This window comes from Myxine glutinosa, chromosome 14 (genome assembly GCF_964187855.1).
Source record: "Myxine glutinosa chromosome 14, kmMyxGlut1.1, whole genome shotgun sequence".
Taxonomy (NCBI): Eukaryota; Metazoa; Chordata; class Myxini; order Myxiniformes; family Myxinidae; genus Myxine; species Myxine glutinosa.
The window spans coordinates 26,392,757-26,417,496 of NC_136274.1; the positions used below are offsets into that span (position 1 = coordinate 26,392,757).

Sequence of the window (24,740 nt, forward strand, 5' to 3'; positions counted from 1 at the left end):
ACGATGAATCGCAAATTAGTTTTAATTAGTTTTAAAACATAGTTTAACGGCAACATAGTTTTCCAACGTGAAATAAATGAATACGCTCTCAAATGTGCCGTCCGAGGCAGAGTCTGTTCGCCACGTTCGGCACACGTGATAGCTCGCTGCTCTCTGATTGGTTGAATCGTTTTTTGGACATAGCTCGGTAACTACTTGTCCGATTAATATGAAACCTTGAAAAGGCACATCCTCGGGTCCCCAGCAATATACCTGGCAAGTTTCAAGTATATCGGACCGGTAGTTGTCGAGAAACAGCGGTCACAGACAAACATACAAACATACATACATACATACATACATACATACATACATACAAACATACACACAGAGATTACTGGAATTATAAATAGATTATGGCAGCAATTTTGAAAATCCAAAATGGCGGCCATGCAGGTGCCTACGCAAATGCAAACATTAATTTTTGGATTCCTCATGCTCTGAGTATTCCAAAAATGTATAGTTTTGCTAATCTCCAAAAATTTTGAACGAAAAAACATAGTGAACCTGACTATTTCCCCAGCAAGTGAATTGGCTGTATTTGTTGTTCTTGCTTTCACACGGATGTGGTTCTAAGACAAGCAGACATCTTGCTTGCACTCTTATAGGGGGTGTGAGGACCTTGCAAGGGGAAACTACACTCAAACATCAAAATCCAGAAAGTCTGTAGTTTGTAAAGACTTTGGAATGAATGTAAAGCACTAATGCTGCAGTTTGTGTCACACGTGTTGTTTCAATGACCTTCCGTGTTTGTGCGTGTACACTCTCGACGCGATATTATTGTTGTTGGCACGTTACGTTGTACGTATAATCGCACCTTGTGAAGCACTGCATGGAGATATAAACACTCAAATCCATTGGACAAATGGTATTTGGTGGGGAGTGTGATGGATGCCAACTTACTTGGGTTCAAATACCTCAAATTGCTGGTGCTGGTGCTTCACAGGGGAAGCACCGGCACGTGGTTCGTCGACTAAGACTGGTACGGGTAGTCGTAGGGAATGATGTGGAACACCGAGCTATCTCCGGTACTCAGGGGTCTGTGTGCTCCACTGCAAACACTAATTTATTGGTTTATGGCAAATATCCTGCACAAGGCCCAAGACTGTGTGAAACGGACACCAAAGTGCGAGGAGTTTGTTTTCCCGGATGTGACTTGTGTTCATCGTCGTCATTATTATTATTATTATTATTTTAACAAATGATGGGCGTTCACTGCGTTGTGCTCTATCAGCGAGATGTGAGCACCTGGGTAGTGCACCGAGCAGTCGTTTTCAACTCCTTTCATTCGGTCCAGTCACCATGGTCTTGCCCTTTCTGTAGGCCTCCGTTTAGACCAATGAGCGGGAAGGGTGTACCCAAGATGACTGATCGATGTGGATTTGACACTTTTTGATGGATTTAAAATTATTTTCACTTTGATTGTAACCAGAGAGTCGTGGTGGGCAACCGAAGGTAATCGGAGGGCTGGGGGTCCGACACTCAAACAACGCCGGGGATAGCAAGACCCCTTTAGTGGCATATACAAGCCAAATCGGTGCATTTTCATTGAAAAGGAACAATTTATTACATTATATGAACTAGAACAGCACTCAGTAGAGAGCTTACCTCCACCTGTTTGGCCATATCACTCAATGGTGAAGAATCACTTTAAAAAATTACACTAGCCGGATCCAGATCCGGATCTTCACCAAAATTGAATCGAATCGTCCTTGTCAGACACACAACCTGTCCAACAAGTTTCGTCCAAATCCATCCATAACTTTTTGAGATATCCTGCTATGTATCGTTTTTGGCCCAATCTCCCAATGGTGAAGAATCACTTAACAAAATTAAATAATTCTCATAACCGAATCCATATTCAGATCTTCACCAAAATCGAATCTATTTGACATGATCAGACACTCAACCGGTCCACCAAGTTTCGTCCAAATCCATCCACAACTTTTTGAGATATTTTGTTCACAGACAAACGAACAGGGGTGAAAACATAACCTCCATTCACCTTTGGTGGCGGAAGTAACAATAAGAGGGGATTGAACACATCAGATTTTTTTTAGCCGCGTCGCAGACGCTGGTCATAGAGTGCCCTCTGCTGTTGTTGTTGTTGTTCTTCTTCTTCTTGTTCTTGCAGAGAAGACAAAACCTCAAAGCTCCACCCATTCTGGGAACCATAGCTCCACCCATTGTGGGAGAGGCTTCATATAAACAAATATCCACCATTTTATTAACTCGCATAGCTTTGAGGCCTGTTTTGTAGGCCCGTGGTGTCTTCCTCTCTCACACAGTTTTATTTCAAATCAAATTCGATATATCATTTCATTTTTCACAGTCGCTAACATAGTTTTAGACTCGGTTGAAAAAAAACGGGAAGAAAATCCGCTGAAAGTTGCCCTTTATAGAACGAAATGAATTCTCAAAGGCCTGTAACTTCAAGTCCATTGAGATATTTTTTTTTTTATCGCGCCATGGTCAGTCATACACCGCCCGAAATAAGAGACGGGAAAATGCCGAGATATATATATTTTGTTTAAATCGCGGCATGGTCAGTCATACACCGCCCGAAATAACAGACGGGAAAATGCCGAGATATATTTAAAATTCGTCCATTTGATGACAATCGTCACGATGAAATATTTAATTTATACGTCGTCACAATAATGTGGAGAGAGGAGCATAGCTTCGTTCACGTGTCACCACATACGGGAAATTGCCGAGATTTTTTTTTTTTTTATCGCGGCATGGTCAGTCATACACCGCCTGAAATAACAGACGGGAAAATGCCGAGATATATTAAAAATTCGTCGCCACACACGGGAAATTGCCGAGATATATTTTCACTTTGCACAAAAATAACATCAAGTAATCGAATCAATAGGAATGTCCTGTGCCTATAACATCGACGTTATAGGCACAGCTGCATCTCGGCATTGTGTAACATCGACGCGACTTTTGTTTTAATTAAAACTTTTTGTACTTGTTTAAACATTGAAAGTCATAAATACACTACTTGGTTAATGTCACTTGCAGGTGACCATACTTTGTGTCAACCATTTAGAGTGACAATGGAGTATAGAGGGTGAAACCAGAGAGGGGGGGGGGGGGAGGGGAGGGGGGTGACCGTATGTAGAATGTTTAGAGCTATAATAGCAGTCTGTACAATATTATGAATTGTCATGTCAGACGCAGTACTACGTTTGTTTGTATTGTAACGACAGTACACTTTTATAGTTTATAATAACTATAAATACAAGTGCAAAAGCATCATGCAGAGGTAACACACTTACCTTTGAGTTGTCAGGTCTGAGTTTGATTCCGACCGGATTATAAACCGTCCGATTTGTGTGATTTCATCCATAAATCTGTGGCGGGCATTTGGAGCGAGATAATTCCCTCTTGAAGGTCTTCAAGCTGGTCGTCTCATCTGCTAGCATCAACAGGTCGACGTTGAAGGTACAAAGGTGTCCTTCGTGAAGAGTACACCACTGCACGCCAGCACCTTGATCAAATTCCAAATACCTGCCCAAAGTCGCTCGACCAGCTCAAATCCCCGAGGTGCAGTTCCTGGCACCACCCGGCTCTCTATAGACCCATGGTCCACAGAAGAGCCGGACATATGGCCAGGATCAGCAGCAACATGTAGCTGGTTCAGATTGTCTCAAGCGCACAAATGATAGTTTTAACCCCCAAGTACTGATTCGATATTTGAATTACATGTGCTTATGAATAACTGAAAACGTTCAACCTCATCATGAATTCCAATTGTCCACATCAGCTGGACACCATCATATTGCTTGCTATTGGCCACAGTACACAGGTTATCATGTCGTCGGGGGCCCCACAGACCACAATCAGAATCTAAACAAAGTAGAAACCTCGAGACATCAGACGGGTTTGTTCGTTAAGCTTCACAACTCGTCTATGATGGGATTGGCACAGCTAGTTATCACAACTTGCAGATGGATAGTATTCTGTGAATTTGGTGAGAGTGAGAGAGTGAGAGAGTGAGAGAGTGAGAGAGTGAGAGAGTGAGAGAGTGAGAGAGTGAGAGAGTGAGAGAGAGAGAGAGAGAGAGAGAGAGAGAGAGAGAGAGAGAGAGAGAGAGAGAGAGAGAGAGAGAGAGAGAGAAACAGAGACCACCTATCGAGGCCATTTTTCTCCACCGAGCAGGGGTTGGCCTTTTTCGGGGCCTATCGGTCGACGTCGAAGAGTGCCGTTCTAGTTTAAATATAAATTACAATCTGACCATTACTTGTGACAATAAAAAGTTAATGTTTGTATCGTCACTAACGATTGTTTACTCACATTTGCATTTTGATCCAAGTTACGGTTTCCTTGTCCGTTTTGTTGTTGGACCTTTTATCTCGCCATGGCCTTCATCATATGAGTATCAATGTATCACCAACATATGAGTATCAATCAGTAAACTACACCCTGTTTTGTTTGTTTCTTGTTCCTAATTCTGATCGAGACAGGAAAGCCAATGTAAACATGTAATGGACAATATTCCAAATATATACAAAGTAGTTGGACCCAAAAGTGTGACCATCTAGAACGTTTTGATTGGACGGTGTACGATGGAGGGTGAAAATGATTCCGTTTCAAAATAAATGTGTACATAATGCTTTAACTGTTTATTACACGTTAGCTTGTGATTTATTTTATTTTCATTTATTTATTTATTAGGTTTTTTGAGCAATTTCTAACTCCGATTTAAAGGAACTCTTCACTGGACAGCATACATATGAGATTCCTGGTCTGGGATCTTTTTCATTTAGCTCTTGGTGACTGGTGGACCCTCAGCATCCGCAGGTGGCCCCTCAGCATCCGCAGGTGGACCCTCAGCATCCGCGGGTGGCCCCTCAGCATCCGCAGGTGGACCCTCAGCATCCGCAGGTGGCCCCTCAGCATCCGCAGGTGGACGCTCTCTCTCCGCATAGCGGTAGCCCTTCGCCCTCTAACCAATCATTATCGAGTTTGCATTTGGGATGGAGCACCTTTACTGAGGTGCAGCATCCATCAACATTAGCCTGCACTCCGGCCAGCCTGTTGGGACGGCAGTGTGGGGTTTTCACACAACGATTCCTTAATCTAACATCACAACACCTGCAATCACATTCCCCATTGCAGGGCAGTACTCCTTTCATCGTCACCAAAAGCAATTCCATTTTGTTTGTGAGTCTCCAGGTTTCTCCACTCTATTTGCCACATTGGTAGTTATGTTTTTTGTTTTTTTTGCTCCTCGACGTCACTTTATGTCCTCATTTGTGTGATTGTAAGTTTGTTTCTAAGTATTTGCCTCATGATTTGCTTTTTTTGTTTTGGTAAATGAAGTTTGGCACCAGCTATTGTGGAGAGCGGGGGATTTGAGGGGTGAGGTTGGGATGTGGGGGAAGGTGTGCGTGACCTCCTGGAGTCTTTGGCTTTTCAAGACTTGATCAAATGAACCACAAACACAGGATTTGAGATTCACCAGTGTTATGAATGAAATAATTAATGAACAAAATCATGTTTACGATTTAAAAGTAGTCATTGCACAGATGCACAGACAAAGTGAATTCAAGAAAAAGACAATGTTCTTTCAGTGAGATTTCCTTCCAAAACTTATGACTTGTAAATAAATATTTTGAAGTGCTATGATTGCATTTTAAGCTAAAATAATTCAAACTCATATATAAATATCCCCCACAATCCCATAAGTTGCTCTGAACAGTCATTGCTTTATCCACTGGGTCTACACACTATTCCGAGGCTTATTAAACGCAGTTTGACCTTCTCAAAAGTTAGGCTTTTACTTAATTTTAATTCCACAAAGTTCTGAGGAATCTCTCAAAAGTGAAAATGTCACTTGTCATTGATACGGATTTAAAAGGAGGGGAAGGGATTCGGGTGAAGGGAAGAGTAAATGGAGAAGCATGTTTCGTGGGTGATGAAGGAAACAGAATGAGATGAGAGAATGAATGAAGGGATCCAATTGTTAAAATAGAGCATGAGGAGTACGGAACGACAGGAAGATGCAGCAACTCTTCAAGCCAGGTCTTTATGATGCGCACCGAGGATCCTCATTTGAGAAGGAAGATTGTGAGCGTGACCATCAGCAGGATGACCATGCCGCTTGCGCTCATGCTATCTGTGGAGCCATGCACAATGACGCAACACGTTACGGGTGAATGTTCGGTAGTTAAAGGATTCGTAAGAAATCCCTGCACTTTATACTTCAGTATTTTTTACTCCATACCCAATAAATAATGATCCATTACAATTTACAGTTACTATCTTAAATATAATTTTATAAATCGTTTTGAAAAGGTATGCTGCACAAGGAAAGTTGGACACAGGAAGCCATTGAACAATCATGCCGATGACATATCCACTCTAATAACTTAAAATACGAATGTGTTGATCTCCTACGTGTTTACTCCATTCATCATAATCTAACCTAATAGGCCCATTTTATTCCTTCACAGGGAATAAAGCTAGGACACACAATGGCCGACTCTTTTGTAGACAGAGATTTTTCATGCCCACAACCTAAATGCAGGAATCTGTTTGCCTTCCAAGATATTTCAGGATTGGTTTATTTAATGCTGATGAGATTTTGACAGTGTGTCCTCATCATGAAAGGTAAGTTTTGCTTTGCAGGAGCAGCTTGAATAAAGGTTTGCTTGTTGTCGCAAATCATTTATTGAACATTGTCTATCAACCGACCGACAATGGATGGAGGTCCTCGATGATAAGAGCCGTCATTCTGGACATATCCGGTACTTTTGATACAGTGGGGCATCCTGCCTTGCTCGCCAAACTCTGCCTATGGCATTCAAGGCCGACTCCACACATGGCTTACTGACTTCTACTCCAGTAGCCAACATGTGACTCTTTACGGAATCCTTTCATCTCCTCTCCCTGTCAAGGTCAGAGTTCCCCAAAGCAGTGCTCTGGGCCCAGTCCTACTCCTGATCTTCACCAATGATCTCTGACTCTGGAAAATCCTCGTTATCTATTTGCTGCTGACTCCACCCTCTGTCGTGGCATCCTTCAGATAGGCAGATTGCAGCCTCTTCCCTCTCTTAAGACATTGAAAAAATTAAAATCTTGTCAAACACCTGGAACCTGTCCTTCAACTCTGACAAACCTCACATTCTCACTATCTCTCTCCGAAAGGACCGTCTGACAAACCCTCCTACCTATTTCTTAACAATCCTCGAGGAAGTTTAGTCATTCAAACTCCTGGGTCTCACTATCAGCCATGATCTTTCTTGGGCAAGCCACATTTCAAAGTTGGCCTCCAAAGCCAACTGCCGACTGGGCATCCTCTTTCGTACAAAGTCATTTCTTGACACATCTGAACTCCAATCCACCTACAAGGCCTTCATCTGCAGCTTGATGGAATACTGCTCACCACACTGGACTGGCTACCCTTCCTCATATGTTGCTCAGGTTGATGTGGAAACCAAGGTCTTCAAGATTATTGGAATCTCCTGCGATGAAGCCGAGTCTATGGGCTTATCACATTGCCATCACAGACAGATTAGTGATCTCTTTGTCTTCTACAGTTTTCTTTCCGGTCTTGGACCTTCTGCTCTTTCTGTGCTTTGGTTTCTGCCGGGCTCATGGTACATTTATCAACCACCTTCTGGTGAAACTACCTAAATCCAGGATCACTGCTCATTTGTTCCTCTTTTTTTTCCCTAAATGTGGAATCAATTTCCACATCATCCTCTTAAATCTCATACTTCCCTCCAGGTCTTCAAGACAGCTGTTCTCCACCATCTCAGGTCGCCCCCAATCCAAAAACCATGATCTTTTCTACCCTTGTTAACCCCATCACCATATCATTCCTGCTTTCAATGTTCCAGTTTTCCTTCCTTGAAGTTTCCTTCTGTATCCATCTTGTTCACCCCATGCATGCTCTGCATCCTGTTTTGGTTTATTCTGTCCTGATATGTTCAGTGTATTAGCTCTTTCATGAGCCTCCACTATGTATGCATAATAAAATATTATCAGGACCATACCACCGAGTGCCCATGCTACACATACTGCCCCACGACCTTACCTGCACGATTTCCAATGATTTTGAGGGATTTGTTGAGGGCGGTATTGAGGGCAGCTGTCTGTTCAGGTGACAGAGCTGCTTTCTGTTGTGCCGTCACTGTCCCAGCTGTTTCTACACTGAGCGATTTTAACTGTTCTGCAGACAATGTCTGGGGAGATTATGGTGGGAGAGTGTGCAAGGGGTGGGGGTGAGGTATGGGACTTGATTAAAAAGAAAATAGCATTGTAATGGTAGAACAACAGAGCTATCACAAAATAAAAGAGTGGTGGTAACGGAAGGGTATAGAACTGAGATGGCCCAGGAACCTGGAGTGAGGATCAAACTCTGACCTTAAACACGTTAATGGGAAGCTCAGATATAGCTGAGGCAGGGAAGTATGGCATCACTGTGGGTTTCAGCTGCTTCAGATCATCAGCAGAAGATCCGCCTTGAGGGACAGAAAAAGGGAACAAAAAACATGAGAAAGTGATTTCAATTGCAACCATTAGCATTCGAAACGCAATTACATCCCCTTATGCTTTTTGTCAATGAAACATTATTCATTTTCAAAATGTTTGGTTAACAGAACTTCAGTGACGATTTGTGAAACTAATGTTTTTTTGTTTTATTTGGAAAGGTGGTGTGCAGCCGGCTGCGCTTCTCCGCACGCACGCTCGGCCGCCCCGCTCCACGTGCATGCCTGGCACTCGTGCTAGACAAGTACACAAATTAATCTATTGGGCATACATATGTTCTTGGAACAATTGTGCGTTTTTATTCCGAAGGTTTTTTTTTTGTGAAATCTACACTGGTTTGTTCTCACCAAGCACGGATCCAATCTCTTGGAGTGTCGCGCTGTTCCATTTGCTCATCTCACCGAACGCTTCCTTTGCTTTTTGTACAAAGGCCTCAAGCTGGGGCCTTTGACACCCGGCTTTTCCCACTTGATAAGCTGCTTCACTGCAAAATAACAACAATAATGTGACAACTATAATCACAACAACAACATTCTTTCAGAACGAAGCAGTTAGTACGAGTTAAAAGCACCACAAGAAGTGTGCTCGATACCAGAAGTTTCTACGTTGGTGGACTCACCCAACACCAGGGTTCACTTCCTTCATACTTTGTTAATTCCCCTGATTTCACATTTCTATTCATGCACATTTATATTCCCACTGACCTTGACATGACCTTTGTTTATGGTAAACACACCTGTATGCTGTTTTGCTCAAAAGTGCAATTTTATCCTTGCTCTGGCAGCACAGAAAAGGTCCAAGCCCCGATAGCTGAGTCGAGGACAAAGTGGGCATTGTGGACTCGCTTTTAATCAAGTACGCCGTCACAATGGCCTCGCACTGAGATGGAAAATCGAGATTGTTGGAAGCTGATATGTAAAAAAACAAGTCTTAATTTCCTTAAAGTGTTGGATGTATCAGATGGGTAATCTGAGGGTTATCACCTGTGTGCTGTTCCATCCTGTAATGTTGGCAAGGTTCGACACTGTGTCAATGGAGGAAAGTTTCAGACGGGCGAGATCAACTGGGGTGAGTCCTACAATGAGTCGACCCAGGGAATAGATTTGTGGTTCGGTCCATTCTTGAACATGTGGCTTCCACACCTGGAAGAGATACACCAGAAATCTCCACTCGACGTCCTTTGAGTGCCCACAAGACAAATAGTTTAGCAATCTGTCTCTCTCCTTTCAGGCCATCTTTGTTGGCCTCTTTCCCATTTTTACAGCACTTCCCTTCCCCCCCCACTCCCCCTAAACACCACTCCATCCCGTGCAAACAAACCTTAACTTTTTCCAACAGAACCAATCGCTGAAAATCGGTGAACCCAGTCACAGCTGCCAAAATGTCCAGGCTGTTCTTAAACGTGGAGTTGGACATGCAGGACAAATCATCGAGTGTCAATTGGCTGCTCAGCTCTTTCAGATCCGATATCATGGTGGAATTAGGGGCTTGCACCCCATTGCAGTCAACTGAAATGAGGACAAGGCAACATACGTACAAGGTTAACCATATTCACTAACAGCATAACCCTCACCTGGCTCTCACCTCCAACCAACTTCTCCCTTCCCATTCATAACTGTCCACTTCATGTCACAAGGTTAAAGTAACAAAAACTTTCATCCAGTCTTCATTCGGCCGTGCGTTTCAGTGTCACTAGTTCATAACCTATAGAGTATAGATAATGCTTTGATCTTTATCACTAAACCTTTGTTGGAGTGTTTGCATGTATTACCATTTCGGTGGAGAGAATTAAAGTCTGTTTTCATCCAAGTGATAATAACTTTGTTAATTGGTTGAGAACACATTACCTTGGGTTGCTCTCTTCTTCCTGCTGTTCGGGGAACCTGAAGAAAGGTGGGGAAGGCAGAGGTAGATGATGTCAACGTGCCTGCGATGCCAATACTAGATATTCACACACTAGTAAATAACGATAAGTACATGTTAGACTTTCCTTGCTTTGAGGAATGGAGTGGAGCACCACTCTGTGCTCGCTGGAGTGGATCACCACTTCGCTAGGCCTATCCACATTGCAGGGTTAGAAATCACCTGTGTGGCATTATTTCTTCTGGAAAATCCTTTTCTCACCCATTTATTTCTTTGCATTTAAGTTTGTTAAGCTCCTACATTTTTTTGCCCACTCTTCATTGTTGCAATATCAATTTTAATCTCGATATTGGGACAGGGAGGGCTGTGCAGGCCATTTTCCACATCTCATATCATCCACAATTGCTTCCTCAATCAGACTTTCTAGTCTCTGTTTCAACAGCAGTCTTTCAATAAACTTTCATTTATCAACACATAGTAGTGCAACATTCACATTGAGGCTAGAGATCAAGATGCTCGAAGATCTGGAAGCATCAAACGGACCTGTGCCGAAGAGGCGAGAGAAGGCAGGATTTTCCAACAACGTAAGATCCCATGAGCGCTGGAATTCAGGGAGCGACGTGGCCGATTCTGATGCAGTGTGAGTCTTGATGACATCGACAAGTGCTTGTCCGACCTCGGACTGAAAAAAACAGGAATGAGACAAAAACAGAAACACAAAATGACACGAAAGGAATGTCCAAAGTGTAGATAAATCAACAAAAGAGAAAGTTGGAAGTGAAGACACTTACGGTGTGAGGAAGAGCGGACAGTTGATCCGAGGTGAACACGCTGAGAAGGGGACCCACTTGGATTATGGTCTCATTAGTCCAGCTGCCAAGATTCCTGTACAAACAAAATGCCAATAACGACCCAAAGGGGTTTTGTTGGAAGCATAATGAGTTCCTTAGAAGAAACGTTTGATGCAACAAGTGGAAATTAGGCCCATCAAAGCCTGCGCTATTATTACCAACCTATGGTTGTTTATCCCCACTCTATACTTTTTAATGCTGAGCATCAAGCAAGGAAGCAGCACAACACATTTATGACTCTGTGCTGGTGTTCAAACCACCGACCGCCTAGACTCAGAGCAGACACTCCAACCGTTACGCCCCTGAGGCTGGTGAACATACACGGATGTTGCATTGGTTTTCGACATTGAAATTGAGTTCAAGTCTGGTGTGGCTCCTAAAAGATAATGTGTTGAGCTAAGTACCAAATCCGGATATAGATTTGGGAGTTCACAGGAGTTATGGAATCTAGAGCGATTTGAGGGATGCGCTTGTGTAGAATCCTGACATTTTGTGTAGAATCCTGACATTTTGTGGAGAATCCTGACATTTTGTGGAGAATCCTGACATTTTGTGGGGAATCCTGACATTTTGTGGAGAATCCTGACATTTTGTGGAGAATCCTGACATGTTGTGGAGAATCCTGACATTTTGTGGAGAATCCTGACATTTTGTGGAGAATCCTGACATTTTCACGATGCACGATGTATCCCCATTTTTAGGTCATCTCCTCTCAAGTCTCGAAGTGATTAACTTATAAAATGGGTCGTGATGTCTGTCCGGCCGGTCGTCCATCTGTTAACGTTTTGCTATTCTTGCTACTCCTCCATTATCACCTGGTCACCTGGCTGATTGTTCTGAAACTCCAAGACAGTAGCCTGTACAATCGATTGGGCTTCGATTTTTAGATTTTAGATCATGGAGACCCCAAGAGGGGGCTACTCCCCAAACTTCAGATCCCTACTCATCCCTTATTTACCAACCAATTGCTCTGAAAGCCGATACAGCTCTTCTACTCGATGGTCCTCAGGATTGCTGCGTCTTAGATTTTTTCAATTTTAGATCAGGGGGCCTAGCTCCCAGGAGATCATGGGAGTTCCACCAAACAGCAGAGGTCTGAACTACAACCTCAACTAGAACGGCACTCGGTAGAGAGCATACATCTGCTAGGCTGAACAGTCTGTTTTGTATCCCACTGATAGGACATATCTGGATTCAGACCTGAACCAAAATATAATCAGCTTGTTCTTGTCACCTAATCAACCCATCCACCAAGTTGAGTCATAACTCATCCACAACTTTTTTGCGTGTATGTGTGTTTATGTATGTGCGTGTGTGTGTACATGTGTGTATGTATGTATTGTTAATGTCCGGCTTCCTTCTTGTAACTACAGTGCAGTAACTGGTCTTTATTTTGATTTCAAAAATTATCCTAGCCGGATCCGAATCCGGATCTTTACCAAAATCTAATCATTTCGTCCATGTCACATAAGGTTAAAGCGGTGAACTTAAAGTCTCTGCCAAATTTCGTCCGATTCCGTCAACAACTTTTTGAGATATCTTGTTCACAGACAAACAGGGGTGAAAACAACCTCAATCCACCTTTGGTGACGGAGGTAATAAATGACCCGTCAGCCCACTCGGGGCTATTTTATTATTATTGATGGTTCGATTTCTGGTTCAATACTTTCCATCATCTTTGTGTCTGCACCAAGAGAAGCTTTCCCGGAATTCTCAAATTATGGAAAAGGTGTCATCACTAATTTCATCAGAACTCTAGGTTGATTCCGATCGTCGACTTTGCCATCCGTACATAAAGAGTGAAATTCCAGCCAAAATTGCTTCACACATTCATCCTGTTCTCCAGTAATTCTCTTTTGGAATGTGGTCACAGCAGCATCACATAATACAAATTCCCTAACTTGCGTGTAACATCTATTTGTAAACACCCAGTTACAGATGGGGAGAATTGCAATGCCATAAGTAAAGGTGATGGTAATAAACTCACCCCAACGGTAAAATCACTACCTTATTGAATTAAAGAAAGTGGAGAAGCAGTTCATAGGCCGATATAAGACTGTCATTTTTGTCATTTTTTAAAGAGCTTGTCACATTTAATGCACGATGGTGGCTGAATGTCGAATTGTGTGTTGTTGTCATGTGAGTTGGTGCTGAGCAAAGATAATTAAAAGTAGGGAAAGTTACCCGGATGATGAACCCGCTCCTTAATGTCGACATTCATTTAGATCATGAAGACATGACGCAAGTGCAATGTTTCAGTCGTCTTTGATCCTACCGGCCCTCGTACCCAATACCTGACAACGTAGAGGAGAACGATCTACGAACTAGAATTGCTAACGATACAGAGGTGATCGCAGTTTCAACTTCGACCATTTATCAAAACCTAAGTGAGCCTGAGCCGAGCCATCCTGAACCGTGACCGACAGGAAGTTGAGCATGCTGCCAAGTGCTTGATCCACAGGTTCTTACACCCTCCTTCAATCTGCCTGCATTTCTGAAGTATCACGTCTATCTACGTCGGTGGGCTTCTTTTGCTCCAACGTAGGGTTAATGCACGAAATGTCAGCTTTTTGACTACCGTCCAGTTGAGTTCATCACATACTGAACCCTCCGGCGTCCGTTGTCTGTCTGTCGTCGTCGTCGTCTGTCTGTTGTCTGTCGTCTGTTAACTTTTCGATGTTAACACTAGCGTCCACAAATATTAACAGATTTTGATCAAACTTAGACTGTTTAACCCTTACCACACAAGGTAGGTTGCTATTGCATTCCAACCCGATCCGTCACAAAATGGCCACCATAGGCCGCCATATTGTTTTCAGCTCCGAAACGACGTTGACTTTAACGTCCACAAATATTTATGGATTTTGATCAAACTTGGTGTGTGAAGTTGTCCAGTCAGTTCAGTTGAGTTCTGCTTCCCTGGAAGCTCTAGTTTTGTATACACAATCGAGGCTCGTGTAAGAGCTAACACATTGAACATGAAAACATGCACAGACACATAAAACATACAATGAAGGGAGCAGGACACAGGGGGAGAGAGAGGGAAGCACACAAGCACAACAACAGGAGAGAACAGGGACGTCGGCAGATCTGTGGAAGGGGGCGGGCTGGGGAAGGAGGGAGGGGTACACAGTATAAAGCAAATGAACACTACTAGGAATTTCAGGAAAGAAGTTGGGGATTGAAAGAGGTGGATTTGGGGTCTTTTAACGGTGGTAGAAAATATCAAGGTTTTCAACTGCCTGCGGTGATCAACCTGCCTGCGGTGAGAGAGGGAAAGGCCCTCAAAATCAGCTTCATCACAGGAGATTCCATTGATTTTGAATGCTTTGGTTTCAACCGCATGAAGCCGAGCTAGGTGTGAGGCAGGGGCACCAGCCCAGAGGGGACAGCAGTATTCCATTGAGCTGCAGATGAAAGCCTTGTATGTGGTGAGGAGCTCAGGTCTGTCCAGAAAGGACTTTTCACGACGGAGGATGCCCAGATGGCGACTGGCTTTGGAGGCCAGCTTGGAAATGTGGTTTTCCCAGGAAAGATCATGGCAGATAGTGAGACCCAAAAGCTTGAATGACAGAACTTCTTCAAGAGGATTGTTCAGAAAGTAGATGGGAGGGTTGTCCAGTCGGTCTTTTCGGAGAGACATAGTGAGAGTGTGAGATTTGTCAGGATTGAAAGACATGTTCCACTTGTTTGACCAGTTTGTGATATTGTCCAGGTCTGCAGAGAGTGAAGAGGCTGCAGACTGCCAATCTGAGGGTTGAGATATGGAGCAGCAGAGAGTGGAGTCGTCAGCAAAGGGATAGAGAGGATTTTCCAGAGAGTCGGAGAGATCATTAATGAATGAATGAATGGAGAGATCATTAATGAAGATCAGAAAAAGCACAGAGCCCAGAACACTGCCTTGAAGAACTCCAGCCTGAACAGGAGGGGAGATGAGAGAATTCCATTCAGAGCCACACATTGACTGCGACCAGAGAGGAAGTCTGCAAGCCATGTGTGGAGGTTTCCATGGATACCACAGGAGGAGAGTTTGGAGAGCAGAACGGGGTGCCAGACCGTATCGAAGGCACGTGATATGTCAAGTGAGACAGCTCTGATATCCTATTTGGCATTGAGGACCTACATCCATTGTTGAGACAGCAGAAGCAGCATGTCCAGAGTAGAATGACCTGGTCTGAATCCAAATTGATGATCCGAGATCAAGCCGTTGGAGAAAAGGAAGGATTTGATGTCGGAAGCGATGATGGATTCCATGACCTTGCTGATTATTGGGAGCAGGCTGATTGGTCTGTAGTTGCAAGGATCTGTTTTTGCACCTCTTTTGTGTAAAGCGGTCATGTTGGCTGATTTCCAAGCAGATGGAAGATGACCTTGAGCAAAAGAAAGGGTGAAGAGAACAGAGAGAGGGTGAGATAGAGTGGCAGAGCAGAATTTTAGGACCCATGGGCTGATTGCGTTTGGTCCAGTTGCAGAATCAGAGTCGAGGATTGACAGAAATTTCTCCACCTTGTCAGGAGAGGACACAGAGCCCAGGAGCAGCTGGGTTCGACTGGGTAAGGTGGGTACAGAGAGAGATGGGTTTGGGACACAAGATTTTGAGGCAAACACGGAGTTGAGGCATTCAGCATTGTTACGTGCGGATCAGCTGTGGATCCATTTGAGGTAAGGGAGAGGATCGAGGGGAACAAACACCAGAAACAGATTTGACCAGATGCCACCAGGATTTGGAGGAGGGAGACATGTTCTTGCTTCCCACCAAGGTGGTTAGCATACCTTGATTGACATTCCGTTGATTACATCCATTTGGCTTAACTTTTGTACAATGCAAGTTTTATAACTAAGTCCAAATTGTTTACAATTATCAGAAAAGTGGTTTAGTTGCTGGATTGTGCAATGCATTCCTATTTTGTTGTTTGGTCAAATAATCAAAGCCAACACACATTGTGGTGAATATTACAAGCGGAGCTCCAATGCCGCACACTCAGCACAATGGCTTCATAATAGCACAACATTCAAAAGAAAACAAAAGAAAGGTTCCTGCTTCCTCACATACTACACGCCAGGCGATGTTGTATCCCAATAATCCATTCGAATGACGTACCCGAATATCGACTGGAGTTTAGTTTTTACAACTGCGGCCTTTTCATTACTCAGCGTTCCACAGGCATGCAGTTTGGCCATCAAGGTCCTGAAATGTTCATTTGGGATTGAACTCAGCTGGCTCGCATAGATGTCACAGACCAAGAATCCCAGCTTCAAAACCTCGGGTTTTGTAAAGTCCTGCCATCATAAAATGAACATTGAAGAAAAAGAGCAATAAAAATACCAGCATGGATTATAAAAAGGTGGTGAAAACAGTATCTTAGTATAATAGAGCAAACGTATATGGTTATGTATGTCGCTATGTTTATATGCGACGAAAACGTCTTCTTCTTCAAAAATAATTACCACCCTCTCAATTAACCCTCTTAATTGCGTTAAGAGTGCTGAGACCCCTCAGACCTTTGACGACCCTTTAATTCCCCCAAGACCCTTCAGAACACCAAGACCCCTGAAGACCCAAAGACCCAAAACACCCTTCAAGGCCATGAGGCTCAAAAAGACCCTGAATACCCAAAAGACCCAAAACACCCCGAAGACCCAAAACACCCCAAAGACCCAAAACACCCCAAAGACCCGAAACACCCCGAAGACCTGAAACACTCCGAAGACCCAAAACACCCCGAAGACCCAAAACACCCCGAAGACCCAAAACACCCCGAATACCCAAAACACCCAGAAGACCCAAAACACCCCGAAGACCCAAAACTCCCCAAATACCCAAAACACCCAGAAGACCCAAAACGCCCCGAAGACCCAAAACACCCCGAAGACCCAAAACGCCCCGAAGACCCAAAACACCCCGAAGACCCAAAACACCCCGAAGACCCAAAACACCCCGAAGACCCAAAACACCCAGAAAACCCAAAACACCCCAAAGATCCCAAAGACCAAAAAGATCCCGAAGACCCAAAACACCCCGAAGACCCAAAAGATCCCAAAGACCAAAAAGATCCTGAAGACCCAAAAGACCCCGAAGACCAAAAATACCCTGAAGACCCAAAAGGACCCTCAAAGACCAGGAAGAACCAAAAGACCCAAAAGCCCCTGAAGACCCAAAAGACACCGAAGACCCAAAAGCCCCTGAAGACCCAAAAGACACCGAAGACCCAAAGACCCTGAAGACCCAAAACACGTCAAAGACCCAAAATACCCTTAAAGGCCCAGAGGATCCAAAAGACCCAAATGGCCCTGAAGACCCAAAACACCATGAAGACCTAAAAGATACCGAAATGGTCAAAGATGCCTACCCCTCTGAAACGACGTGTGGTGAGGCGTGCAGAGCGCGCCGAGTCACGCTAGTTAGTAACAATAATTTAGTGATTTTAATTGACAATCCATCAAGCTGTATCGGCATTTTAGGCAATCTACCATCTATATTTCAATCAACTCTTCTGATTTAGTGGGGGTTCTTCACAACCAAAGAACCACCACAAAAACAAAACATGATGTAAAGCAACTGCCAACTAGTTTTGAGCATTCAAGGTTACATTAGGCCTGCAGTTGAAGACCATGTGAATAGAAGAGTTTCACTCTCATTGGAACAAAATGACCTGGCAAATGATGCAGACATACCAGGCAGCTCATTGCTTTGATTTGGAAGATAAATCGCATAGTGGAGCTTTTGGGGAGCACAGTGGGGTCAGCCTCGCCAAGACGACTTGTGAGAGTTGGACACTCCTCATTTGGAGTACTCAGAATCTCATCCATCCTGGTGCGCAAGTGGGTTTGTGACAGTTAGAACAAAAACGAACCTGTCCTGTTTTGGCATGACGTCTCATTCACACAACATAAGTGAACTTAGTAGGGTCAATATACGAAAAAAACTCACTTAACCCCAAAAAAATTGATACAAAAGGTTTTTGAATGGATTCTGGTACCATTGGGCATGCTAAATAACATACTAAAAATCTAGTAACATCTGACTTCCGGAAAGGGGTCATTTTCAAGATGGCGTCCAAGATGGCCGCCGGGAGCTTAAAATGGCCATATCTCAATTATTATTCAACCTAGAAAGGTGGTTTTGGTGTCTAACCCTAGGTTTTAGGGCCCAGGGAATCCAATTGAATCAATAAAATTACCATCAGTTATTTATTTATTGACAAGTCCAAGATGGCATCCCAAGGTGACATCCTGATCCACTAAAATGGCTCTGTCGAATAGTAGTCAGCCTAGAGAGATTTTTTCAGTGTGTATACCTAGGTTTAAGGCACCCAGGAAATCATCAAAATTACTTAAATAAGCACAAAGTAATCAGGTAATCCAGTAAGCCAGGTTTACCAGCCCATTAGGCATTTGTTGTCTTATACAGTTAGTCGCTATTCATCGTCATCCTCCGACTCCTCTGGAAGAAACTTGTTATGTGGATTGTCACATTCTTCAAGTTGGCACGGTCCACAGGCAGTAGTACATGGTAGTCCATATCGTCTACAAGGGCAGCGGAGTGTCTTGCAGGCAGTGGAGCAGTTACAATGAATGACCTTCAAGAGACTGTCTGGAGCAGCGTTCATTCTTGACATAAGTGGGACAAACTGATTATCCTGCAGCCTCCACCCCCATTTCATGGCATCCATACCCTCTTCTTTTCCCATCCACACCATGATCTGGTAGTACACTCTACGACAGTGAAGTTTGGTAGCAGATTCAGTTGGGGGCAGACGTTCGGGTGTTACAAAAGATGAAGCAGAGACAACCTTCTTGCTGAAGGTGTTATATCGCATTGTTGCAAGGGAATCTTTGCACTTGCCACCAAAGAGGATAGCCATTACTCGGCATCCAAGGTCATCGATCACCTCTGTGGTCTGGTTTGGGATGGTGAATGTGTTGGCACAAGACCGAAGGACAGGGTCTCCTTTTACAAGCTTCTGGAAAGCAGTCTTTTTGGCAACACCAAAAATCCGAGAAGTCGTGTCACAACCAGTCATGGCATGGATGAATATCAACTGAGAACACATGTCATGTCCGAGGATTTCTTTTAGACGGTTGATGTCATACACTTTAAAACTGCCATCAGCTTTGGACTTGTCTGATCTGAAATAAAGGCTCTTACTGTCTCCCTGCGCATAGTAAAGGAGTAAGACAAGGAGATCAGTATCTTCTCCAATCAGTGTAGTACAAACCTTTGTCTGTAATGATCACTGAATACTGTGGACTGGAGTCACAGGTGGCAGTGGTGTAGACACATTACACTCTTATCTCCAATCTGAAACACACACTTGGTTCATTTGCTGGTGAGTCGGAGGATGACGATGAATAGGGACTAACTGTATAAGACAACAAATGCCTAATGGGCTGGTAAACCTGGCTTACTGGATTACCTGATTACTTTGTGCTTATTTAAGTAATTTTGATGATTTCCTGGGTGCCTTAAACCTAGGTATACACACTGAAAATATCTCTCTAGGTTGACTACTATTCGACAGAGCCATTTTCGTGGATCAGGATGTCACCTTGGACTTGTCAATAAATAATGAACTGATGGTAATTTTATTGATTCAATTGGATTCCTTGGGCCCTAAAACCTAGGGTTAGACACCAAAACCACCTTTCTAGGTTGAATAATAATTGAGATATGGCCATTTTAAGCTCCTGGTGGCCATCTTGGACGCCATCTTGAAAATGACCCCTCTCCGGAAGTCAGATGTTACTAGATTTTTAGTATGTTATTTAGCATGCCCAATGGTACCAGAATCCATTGAAAACCCTTTTGTATCAATTTTTTTGGGGTTCAACCATATATTGACCCCTCTAACTAGAACGGCACTCAGTAGAGAGCATACCTCCGCCTGGTGAACAGTTTATGTTTTGTATCTCAGAGTAGACCAGAAAATCACAATACAGAATCACATTTAATCAAAATCAATCATAGGAATCACCATTAGGTCAAGGTCAAGTACATAGGTCAAGGTCAAGTGTTTCATACCCTGATCTACCCCTCGTTTTTGGCCATATCACTCAATGGTGAAGTGTCACTTAAAAACTTCTACTAGCTGGATCCGGATATTCACCAAAATTGAATCGATTCTTCCTTGTCACACACACAACCTGTCCAACAAGTTTCGTCCAAATCCATTCAGAACTTTTTGAGATATCCTGCTATGTATCTTTTTGGCCCCATCTCTCAATAGTGAAAAATAACTTAGAAATTCTAGTAGCCGAATCCAGATCTTCACCAAAATCTAATTATTTCGTCGTTGTCACATAAGCTACCTGTCTGCCAAATTTCGTCCGAATCCGTCCACAAATTTTTGAGATATCTTGTTCACAAACGGAAAGAGAGACAGACAGGGGTGAAAACATAACCTTCATCCACCTTTGGTGGCGAAGGTAATGAGTGACAAATTATTCAGAGACTGCAGAAACAATTAAAAGCACCACAAACTGCATCAAAAGTTGATTTACTAGATAAAAACAGCAGCAAGTCATTGATTGATTTTTGGAGAACTCGATCACAAGAACTCGATCTTAGCTCTCACACGAGCCTCGATCTTGTATCCAAAAAAAATAATAATAATAATAATTAAGTGACCGAATGATCCATAAGAAACCGAATAAATAAATGAAAGTTTCACAAACCAAGAGCCAAATCCACTGAGCGGATAGAAACGCATTGGTACTTACGGTAAGAGAGTCCATATGGCTGGAGGGATGGAGTTGATCTCTTTCTTAGTCATTTTCTGAAAGTAATTAGCATCGTCCTTTGTGAGACTTGCGTGGAGTAGATCGGTCAGACACAGCATCTGAGGGCGAGAGATAAAAATTTCAACTTGGATTTGCAGTTCAGTCCAACCGAGAGAACAAGTCTTCATTATTCAAGTCATGGCTCATGTGGTACAAATACCAGGATGTCTGTCCTCCATTCAAAAAGTGATACCAGAAGAGCAGTGCCTGAGTGCTATGACATAAGGATACACACAAAGAACATCGGTGCAGTAGGAAACCATTCGACCCATTATTCCTAAACTGCACCCCCCTGGTCCTGTCACTGTCCACTATGGTGAAAAATTCCACTGCACTTATCAGGTCCATGCCCTTTATTGCCTTGAACATTTCTGTCCACAACTTTTTGAGATATCCTGCTATGTATCGTTTTTGGCCCTATCTCCCAATAGTGAAGAATGACTTAAAAATTCTGTCAGCCGGATCCGAATCCGGATCTTCACCAAAATCTAAACATTTCGTCCTCGTCACATACGCTACATCTCTGCGAAATTTCGTCTGAATCCGTCCACAACATTTTGAGTTATCTTGTTCACAAGCAAACGGACAAACAGACAGACAGACAGACAGACAGACAGACAGGGGTGAAAACATAACCTCCATCCACATTTGGTGGTGGAGGTAATAATAATCCTGTCATCTAACCCTCATCATCCACCAAATGTCCGGTGCTATTCCTCAATCGGCCCACACTATTCCTAAATCATCTCGTACCTGATTTCGAGAGAGAGTAGAAGTTTGATCCAGATACGTGATTTGTTCCAGCAGAACAGCTCCATCCAACTTGTTCATCAACTCACAGCTTAGGCCATAAGCAGATGAACCCAATGACCTGCACAGACAGAAGTTTCATAATCGAGTGTGGCCTGCCACAGCTGTGGGGTCAAAGTTATCTTCGGATATTTGTTGGCTCAAAAGCTCATTTTAACAAGAATGACCACACTGTGGTCACAACCTGTGACATGATTCCCCCTGACTAGCCTCTGCAGCAAAGGGGGTATTATTATGATCCAGTATGGAGCAGGTGTTTCTAGTCTATAAAATTAGTCAAAAATATGTGAAAACATCCTCCAAATTTTTTTTTCGAAAAAAACCACAGGAATGGCTTTACGGAGGCGTGTATCGTGCTTGCTGATGGGCTTGGTTAAACCTTATACTAATAATTTTTATTTGACGTACGATTACATTTTGTGGGGCCCCTCCTCATGAGCACCACTCGACCCAAACAAAGCCAATGGAAATCTGACACAACAAATCCGGGCAGTGTATAATTAGCAGAGGCCTACAGGCCTGATGTCTTAGGTCCACCAGAAAACCAAGATGGCGGCCATATTATTTCATCTGAGTGCATTGGTGGGTGGAATAAAGCGTTAAATGTGGATGGAGACCAACAGCTGTCGACCGATGGGCATACATTTCAAAAATACACCTCCAACATGAACCACAACAGCAACAATAACAATCATGCAGAGCTCTTTTAGACCTGCCACAAGTCGCAGGTAAAAATGTATAACATGGTAACCCTTGTGAAATGAGTGGTGTACTTCCATTTTTTGTTTATTTTGAAGAAGGCTCACAGAGGAATTGATGAGAACTTCGTGAGGAAGCAATGAGATATTACTATGGGACATGAGATCCAAAACTCAGCTTTTCTTATTACCTTTCAAACGGTTCACCTGACTTGTTCTACACAGATCAAGGCCATATATCAACGGAACAAATAATAAATAATTTGTTAAAATATTTCATCATTTAAAATAAAGCAAACAAACGTACCGGAGGTCTGCTGTTGATATTTTGTCTGCCTTCAAGAACTTGGGAACCAAAGCCAAGGCCTAGGCAGATAACACGTATGCAAGGGAAGGAGATCAAATTAGCCGGGCCCGAGCAGTTTTTGGAACCGAGATTGTGTGATTGTACACTCACGAGAAAACCATACCTTCTAGCTCACAAACTGCACAACCGGTTTGCCAACACACCCAGGACAAACGGAGACGGAGGGGTGAGGAAAGGGTGGGGGAAAGGTAACGCGTCGTTGCACAGGAATTACAAAGGTTCAATGGGGCCTATTTGCCAGCTCCTTGTACATATCTACACAGGACCACCAGGTCGTGAAAGGAGTGCATCACCAAGGAGACGGTCTCCTGTGAATTTCAGCTCGTTTGATCATCTTCGCGAGGAATCTAGCGATATACGCGAGGAACCTACAGCCCATATGACTACATTGGCCTCCTTCTTGTTTTTACCCAGGATGCCTTGAGCACCGATGATGTCACTTCCTGCATAACATACTCAGGGTAGGCGATATCATTCCACAGAATTTCAGCGTGGACTATTATATTTCCACGTGGTGCAAGAAAACGGCCACGCGACACGTGCATAACAAGGTAAGTACTTAAAGGATTATTTTTTCAAATGCAGAATAAGATTGTCAAATTAATCTCTATTCCCTTTTCGGTTTTCCCACATCTCTCCCATTTCTCAACAAAGTGCCACCATCTCATCTCTTACCTGCGCTGTGTTCAATGTCTTGTTGGTGAAGAACGAAGCATTGACGGTGTCGAGACCGGAAAGGTATTTCAGTGGGACTTCCTGGATCAAATCCCCTCTGAGACTCTTCACTACTTCTGAGATGGACGAACCAGTCATCATCTGCAACAATGTAGTGATACTTGGTTATTATTTTTGTGTTAAATGCAAATTAAAGTGTTCCTTTACACTCATCCTGACACTACTTTGCAGTAAATCATTGTTAAACATTTTCTAATACCCACAGACAAGCTTTGTCACCTGAGATACAATGGCTTTTCGCTGTGTAGGACTCAGATTTGAAGACTGCATGGCCAGGGTCTTGGATGCTTTCTTGAGCTCAGCAGGGGACATCGAAGCAAAGACCTTGCTATCCACTCCCTTTAGCAGACTCCCAAGTCTGACAAGACTGTCGGATGTGCTAAACTGAGTAAACACAAAATGAAAACATTCCATTTTTAAACACAACTTTTTTTTAAAAAAAAAATTTTTTTTTTTTTTTTTTACTTTTTTTTTTTTAAAGACACAAAAAAAAATAGAACGCCACTCAGTAGAGCGCATACTCCCGCCGTGGGTCAAGTTGGAATAGTACAATTTCACAAAAGTTTGAGGGAGTAGTTCAGTGACAACACAAGACAAGACAACACAAGACAGACACTGCACAGATATATATTTGGAATATATAGAAGATAATGTTAAAAAAAAAACAAGGCAATTTCACTTACATTTTCGGATTCAGCGTTCAATTCCATATAAGTGAGTGTATTTTGAGGCATGTGTGACTTCAAATATAATTGTAAGCCAGAAAAACGTTCGTTTCATTCCTTAGGGATACAACATGTAAAACTGGGCCAAACGTCAAAACAAAACTCGCTCATTTTAAGTCGTACAAGCTAATGCGACCACTCGTTCTTCTGGGAAGAATCCCGTGCACATGCTGATCACACTTATAAGTCACCTAAGTCTTTATAAGTTCATCAAACACTGACACCGCGATTGACATTCGCTGAGGTAAATGTTGATATCCCTTCTGAGGTATAAAAAAAAAAAAACAGTTTTAAAGCATTATACGTATCAAACGATACATTTTATGAAACGGGGAAACCGAATACACACTTTGGTGGTTTTAAA

At 43.1% G+C, this 24,740-nt stretch overlaps 1 protein-coding gene across 1 annotated transcript in view; it reads right to left on the reverse strand.

Annotated features, from left to right (window-relative positions):
• Window positions 1-5,500: 5,500 nt before the first annotated feature.
• The window catches only part of LOC137439518 (uncharacterized), a 104,561-nt gene continuing 85,321 nt past the window's right edge, over window positions 5,501-24,740 (reverse strand). The window contains exons 33-49 of the mRNA XM_068135345.2: window positions 23,871-24,035; window positions 23,592-23,732; window positions 22,857-22,915; window positions 21,795-21,912; window positions 20,982-21,100; window positions 17,937-18,072; window positions 16,363-16,541; window positions 11,202-11,295; window positions 10,954-11,092; window positions 10,395-10,430; window positions 9,868-10,055; window positions 9,531-9,689; window positions 9,284-9,426; window positions 8,895-9,031; window positions 8,422-8,519; window positions 8,093-8,240; window positions 5,501-6,169 (exon numbers count right to left, since the gene is read on the reverse strand). Coding sequence (XP_067991446.2) covers window positions 6,102-6,169; window positions 8,093-8,240; window positions 8,422-8,519; window positions 8,895-9,031; window positions 9,284-9,426; window positions 9,531-9,689; window positions 9,868-10,055; window positions 10,395-10,430; window positions 10,954-11,092; window positions 11,202-11,295; window positions 16,363-16,541; window positions 17,937-18,072; window positions 20,982-21,100; window positions 21,795-21,912; window positions 22,857-22,915; window positions 23,592-23,732; window positions 23,871-24,035 — 2,127 coding nt within the window. The 3' untranslated portion in view covers window positions 5,501-6,101. The remainder of the gene's footprint in view (window positions 6,170-8,092; window positions 8,241-8,421; window positions 8,520-8,894; window positions 9,032-9,283; window positions 9,427-9,530; window positions 9,690-9,867; window positions 10,056-10,394; window positions 10,431-10,953; window positions 11,093-11,201; window positions 11,296-16,362; window positions 16,542-17,936; window positions 18,073-20,981; window positions 21,101-21,794; window positions 21,913-22,856; window positions 22,916-23,591; window positions 23,733-23,870; window positions 24,036-24,740) is intronic.